Genomic DNA, 6,127 nt, shown 5'->3' with positions numbered 1-6,127 from the left:
ATGCTAAAAAATATTGGCACCCCAGTGGTGCCAATATTTCTGAGCATTACTGTACTTCCTTCTTTTTGAGGTCACACTAACGGCCTGGCTCTCAATTCATTCATTCGTCTTCTATTTTTTAGGTCTGGATCCACAGCAAACTCATGCATGTCTTTCTGGACCTTGCTTCGTGTACTGGTGCACAGTCTTTTTAGAAAAGGACGGGGCCATCCCCAAACTGTTTCCACGAAGTTGGGTGCATGGAATTGTCCAAAATATCTTAGTATGCTTAAGCTGAATCATTCAAAGTTCCTTTGACTGGAACCAAAGGGCCAGAACATAATCTTCCCACCACCAAACTTTACTTATGGCCATGGAAGTGATTGGAACATCCGATTTTAATTTGGATTGGTAAGTGAATGAATACTTTTGGCAATAATTATTGTGTATATATCAACTCTTTTGGCAGTGAATATGGTGTATATATCAACTCCATAGATCCTTTTTTGGCCTATGGGCATTTTTTTTCTAATGAATTCCATCACAGTAAAATCAAATGGGAATTAATGTCAATGTTAATAAAATGACAAATGTAAATGTGAATTATTGAGGTTGTTCCTAATCTGTAACATCTGAAAAACAGTGTGGGTTGTTGACGGCGGAGACCTGTTGATTGTGGTCAGGTCAGGGAGTCATGTGGGGTGCTTAGGCGTGAGTTGTAGTCAATGTGCATTCCGTTACTGCTCATAGCGACTGAAGTGTATCATTGGCTCTCATCTCTGAACACATGCGAGGGCATTACAATGCGTTGGATACTTTTCACATGGAAATATATTACTATACATTAAAAAATATATATATATGTTTTTTTGCTCCTTGAGGGATAATAAATCTAACAAATGAGCAGCTAGCAACAAAAACACGTATAATAATGTTGCATAATTATTTCCGGAACTATGAATTAAATTTGTTGATATTTGCCATTAAAAGCCGTTAAAGCTTTAAAAAAAAAAAAAACACTCTTCCGAGCGTGTGTGGGGGGGGGGTTGTATTGAACCACGTGATCCATACGGCTGCTTCCCGATTGGTGGCGAGGACGCTTTCCGGCCTATTCTGAGTTTGTTAACTTGCTCTCTGATCAATAAAGCAATGTGAAAAAAAACGGAAGTGCTTTTCACAGCGGTGAACAACGGCGCGGTGGCTCACGTGACTTCTGCTGGGCTGAGCGAAGCGTGTTAGCAGGTAAGGAAAAATAAAGGGAAAAGTAAGATTATTTTTATTTTTTTAAATAATGGAGCTCAATGCTCTAAGCGTTACTTTCAGGGACACAATCGACTGACGAGGAAACACGGCGTTTCTTGTTATCATTCCTTTTACACCCGAATGAACCGCACAGCTAGCCTGTGTTGTATCCGGACTTTGTGAACAGGCCGTACGCATGCTGGGCTAATTTGGGGTATTTTCCCAAATTGTGTCCAATAAAAGTGTTGTTAGCAACATATGTCGCATTTACATGTTCCACAGTCCCTATAATGACGTTTAAAGCATGTGTGGTAAGTGAAAAAGGCGCTGTCGTCGGACACGCGTGCTCGCTCGCCGCTAGCTTTAGCTTATATTGACTCCCTCTTCTTGACGTTGACAATACGACGTCTTGACGCACTTGTTACAAAAAGGCTGTTTTGTTGTAAATTTCCGTCGCCAAAGTGGTTAGGGGGAGCGAAACTCGATTTCTATCGACAAACGAGTGGGTTTTATGTAAACTCTGCTTTTTATTATCGAGCGGGGATGTCGTGTGATAATTCCACGCACAGAACAAAGACGGAGTGGTGGCTAAAAGCTAAAGCTAACTTGGACATTAGCCCACCCTGGCTTTCATTTAAATTAAAAACGCGCTTCCTTGTGCTTTACATAAATTTGTCGAATACCACTATAAATAACCGTTAACATTAAACTATGTGTTCCCGTGTACCCTAACTTGTGATTGTTTTAATTACTGTCGAATGTATCCTGCCAGACTGCCATTTGGTCAACTTTCTTTTGTGGGCTACATTGGTTATTAAGACACGTCGATTAAAATGTGGATACACTGTTTAATTCTTATTGGAAAAAGTTTGGTTCTGGTCACTGATGGTGTTTTTTTAATTTAATTTTATGGGTGACGGTGTGGAGGGCGGGTGTTTGTAAGATGACACCTCGACTGTCCCTTCTGGGGGGCTAAATTTAACCCTGAGAGGTGGGTGACAGATGGAGTTATATCATTCCATGGTATACTCCAACGTACCAACATACTTGCATATGTACAGTTGAGGGCATGCTATGGAGAATTGACTTTGTATACAAATAGTGATAAATGGGGGTTTATCATGTGTATATGTTCCAGGCCCATCTGCATTACATGGCTATCTGAGACATAGAGTAACTGGATAAACTTTTTCGAAATAGTTTTACTTTTCCCTGTACACTTTAAACACACAAATCTATTAAAACATGGATTTAGTATATAGTATGCTCACTCTCTGGCTTCATCCAAATAAAAGGCCAAGTGTCCTAGCTTCAAGCTGTTCTTGTTACTCCCAGTTAAAATTTTCTGTAAAACTGGCACATAAAACAAAAGGTTCTTCATAACTGTATATTAAAACAGTTTTCAACCAAGCTACATAATTCCGTCCAATCAAAGTCCACCATTTTAATGCTAAACTGTATAGATGGGCTAACAGAAATTGGAGTTGATGTTATGGGAATTATAAACCCTCAAACAGCTGCTACTTTAACACACACAACAGCAACACGTACGGATCATACAACAACACTGAACAGAGAAACCTCGCTGTTATGTAGCAAGCCCCTTTGAAAATTGGGAATATTCTGTGAGCAATGGGCGTAATTACTGATATTGGGTTCAATCCCTAAATGTACAGCAAACGATCCCAAAGAAGTATTATTTCAAACTATCTTTCAACATGGGATGGCCTGATAATCATGTTCCGATCTGATTCTCCGGCAGTACATTAAGAAGAAAAAAAGAGAGGGCAACCATATTGTATGAACTGTTTTTTTTTTTAATGAAAGTTTTTCAACATTATACCATTTTATATGGCAATAAGTCAAGTACAGGAGTGGTTAAAACCTAGTGAGCAAGTGTTTTTGTTGCGTTTCAGTGGTGCATCAAAAATAATGATACAAATCTTCTAGTGTGACATAATCCACGACCAACGATTTGGCCCTAACAATGCCAAAATGAAAACATGTTTTTTGGGGGGGTGGGGTTTTATATCCATCTAGTGTGACATATCAACGAGAACCTTCCGGCAGCGCACCTCAACGTCGACCAATAGGACTGCGTATTGTGACCGGCCCATCGTCTCCCGTGCTTGCTGTTGTCAACAATGACTCACGCACACAAATCAATATTAACCAGAACTTTGGAGTATGATTCAACAGAACGTCGGCATGTTTACGTACACTTGTTCGTGCGAGCACTAGCTTGCTAGGCTACATAGTTTTGTTGCTTGCGAGCCCTATTATATTAAAAGTACGTGACTTTATCAAGTAATCCTTGAATGAATGTCCTCTCCCAAGCACCGGTGGTGATGACTACACACTTTTCCAAATGTTGTTCTCTTTCTTATAAAATAAATTGTATCTCTGAATATCTGAACAAAATAAACATTATTTTGGTTGAGGGGTAGGACATTAAATCTGTGCTTGTTGTCTGTATCAAACTTGTTTATGGCTGCATGGTTCGACTGTACTACCTCTGTCGTTGCAGAATAAAACGACACCTCGCTGCTGATTTTGTCACGCGTACTATTGTACAAATAGTTTAAGGCCATTTCAGCAAAATACTTCCGACTAGGTAGCACATACTGTAGCTGGTGCTAAGTGTAGCTACTCTACCACTGAGCGTTTGGGCGGCATCTTGGCGCGTTAAACTATCCAGCCATCCATTTTTCTGTACCACTTATCCTCACGAGGGTCGTGGGTGTGCTTGAGCCTATCCCTGCTATCTGCGGGCGGGAGGCAGGGTACACCCTGAACTGGTCGCCACTCAATCGCAGGGCATATATAAACAAACAACCATATGCACTCACATTCACACCTCTGGGCAATTTAAAGTCTTAAGTTAACCTACCATGCATGTTTTCGGGATGTGGAAGGAAACCGGAGTACCCGGAGAAAACCCACACAGGCACGGGGAGAACATGCAAACGCCACACAGGCAAGGCTGGATTTGAAACCAGGTCCTCAGAAATGTGAGGCACATGTACTAACCAGTCATCCACCGTGCCATTAAAAGCATGTCCCAGAAATGTTAAGACACCTGGAAACTGTTTAAAATTTCGATAAACTGTCCAATGTCTCCTCTTTAATATTAATGACGTGCTGTGCTTATAAATTGTAATTATTTTAATCTGTGATGTTTTCCAGGAGGCTGATGATTCTCGTTTGTCTCGCTCTGTTTCCAGATTTTTTCTATTTTGTACATACATTGTTTTGTATATACTGTATATGATGACATCTTTGGTCAGCAATCAAACCCGGGGGACTCGGGACAGAACGCTGCCCACCACCACACAAACCACACAGAAACAAAAACAGGTGGGTGGTGTCTGTACACTTTGTGGGGGGGGGGAGGGAAATGTTTAGCTTGACTTAAAAAAAAAAAAAAAAAAAAAAAAATATATATATATATATATATAAAATACAGTGGTACCTTGACTCATAAATTGAACTAGTTCGGTGACCGTTCGGTTACATGCAGTGATGATGATGATGAAATCCTTAAATTCCTTGCAATTGTACGTTGTGGAACATTGTCCTTAAACTGTTGGACTATTTTCTCAAGCACTTGTTCACAAAGAGGTGAACCTCGCCCCATCTTTGCTTGTGAATGACTGAGCAATACAGGGAAGCTCCTTTTATACCCAATCATGGCACCCACCTCTTCCCAATTAGCCTGTTCACCTGTGGGATGTTCCAAACGTGTTTGAGCATTCCTCAACTTTGTCTTTGTTGCCACCTGTCCCAACATTTTTTGGAATCGTGTTGCAGCCATAAAATTCTAAGTTAATTATTTTCTAAAAACACTAGTTTTATCAGTTTGAACATTAAATATCTTGTCTTTGTAGTGTGTTCAATTAAATATAGGTTGAACATGATTGAAAACATTGTATTGTTTTTATTTGGTTAATACAACGTCCCAACCTCATTGGAATTGGGGTTGTAAATGCAAATGCAATTAATCTGTTCCAGCTACTTGGACAATTTTTGGGGGGTGTTTTTTAAGAAAAATAGCACTCTGCAGTATTGTATTATGTAAAAACATAGTTTTACACAGTGCAATACTGTATCTGTTCCGTGTGGGTACTTAGGACTGGATGAATTCTCATGAGAATGGATAGTTTCATGAGATTTGGTAGTTTGACGTGATGTCATGCATAAATAACTGTTCAAATTCCAAGCATTGGGTTGTTTGACTTGAGCTGTTCCACTGTTTTCTTAATATATTTTGTTGGATGTTATTTATTGGAATAATTAGTTTAGTCGATTATAGTGGAGTAGTTCTTGTTGTGCACGTTTCTCACAGAGGTCTTTCTTGATTACCAGGCAACAGCAGAACAGATCCGTTTGGCCCAGATGTTCTACGACAAAAATGACGCAGTCTTTGAAGACAAAGTCAAACAGGTGTTGTTTCTATCGGTTGTCTTTGTTGCATGGAGTGTTATTGATAACACAGTGTACTTGACCCACTTGCAGCTGATTGAGGTCACTGGCAAGACTCAAGACGAGTGCATGGTTGCCCTCCATGATTGCAATGAGGATGTCAACAGAGCAATCAATTTCCTGCTGGAGAGCACTTCTGACACAGTGAGAGCCCGCGTAGCGTTCATTTGTCGTCCCGCTCTACTTGAATGGTAACACATTGCTGTTTTTTTTGTGTGTGATCAGAACTCCTGGGAGACGGTTGGGAAGAAACGGAGCCTTGGGAAAGAGGGAGGATCCTCAGAGATAAAGGAGAGTCGCGAGAAGAAAGGAGGCGACCGGGAGGCTAGTCGCGGACGAGGGGGGGCCAACAGGAGAGGCCGTGGAATCAGCCGAGGGCGCGAAGGTAAATCGAGCAGAACAATAAAACATGTTTATCTACATG

The 6,127-nt window shown here is 40.6% G+C and overlaps 1 protein-coding gene across 1 annotated transcript in view; it reads left to right on the top strand.

Annotated features, from left to right (window-relative positions):
• The first annotated feature begins 1,138 nt into the window (after positions 1-1,138).
• The window catches only part of LOC133399853 (ubiquitin-associated protein 2-like), a 30,215-nt gene continuing 25,226 nt past the window's right edge, over positions 1,139-6,127 (top strand). The window contains 5 exon segments of the mRNA XM_061671801.1: positions 1,139-1,221; positions 4,446-4,578; positions 5,587-5,664; positions 5,737-5,847; positions 5,929-6,088. Coding sequence (XP_061527785.1) covers positions 4,489-4,578; positions 5,587-5,664; positions 5,737-5,847; positions 5,929-6,088 — 439 coding nt within the window. The 5' untranslated portion in view covers positions 1,139-1,221; positions 4,446-4,488.

The sequence above is a fragment of the Phycodurus eques genome, chromosome 3, assembly GCF_024500275.1.
Source record: "Phycodurus eques isolate BA_2022a chromosome 3, UOR_Pequ_1.1, whole genome shotgun sequence".
In the NCBI taxonomy this organism is placed as follows: Eukaryota; Metazoa; Chordata; class Actinopteri; order Syngnathiformes; family Syngnathidae; genus Phycodurus; species Phycodurus eques.
This window is presented reverse-complemented; position numbering and strand designations above follow the sequence as displayed.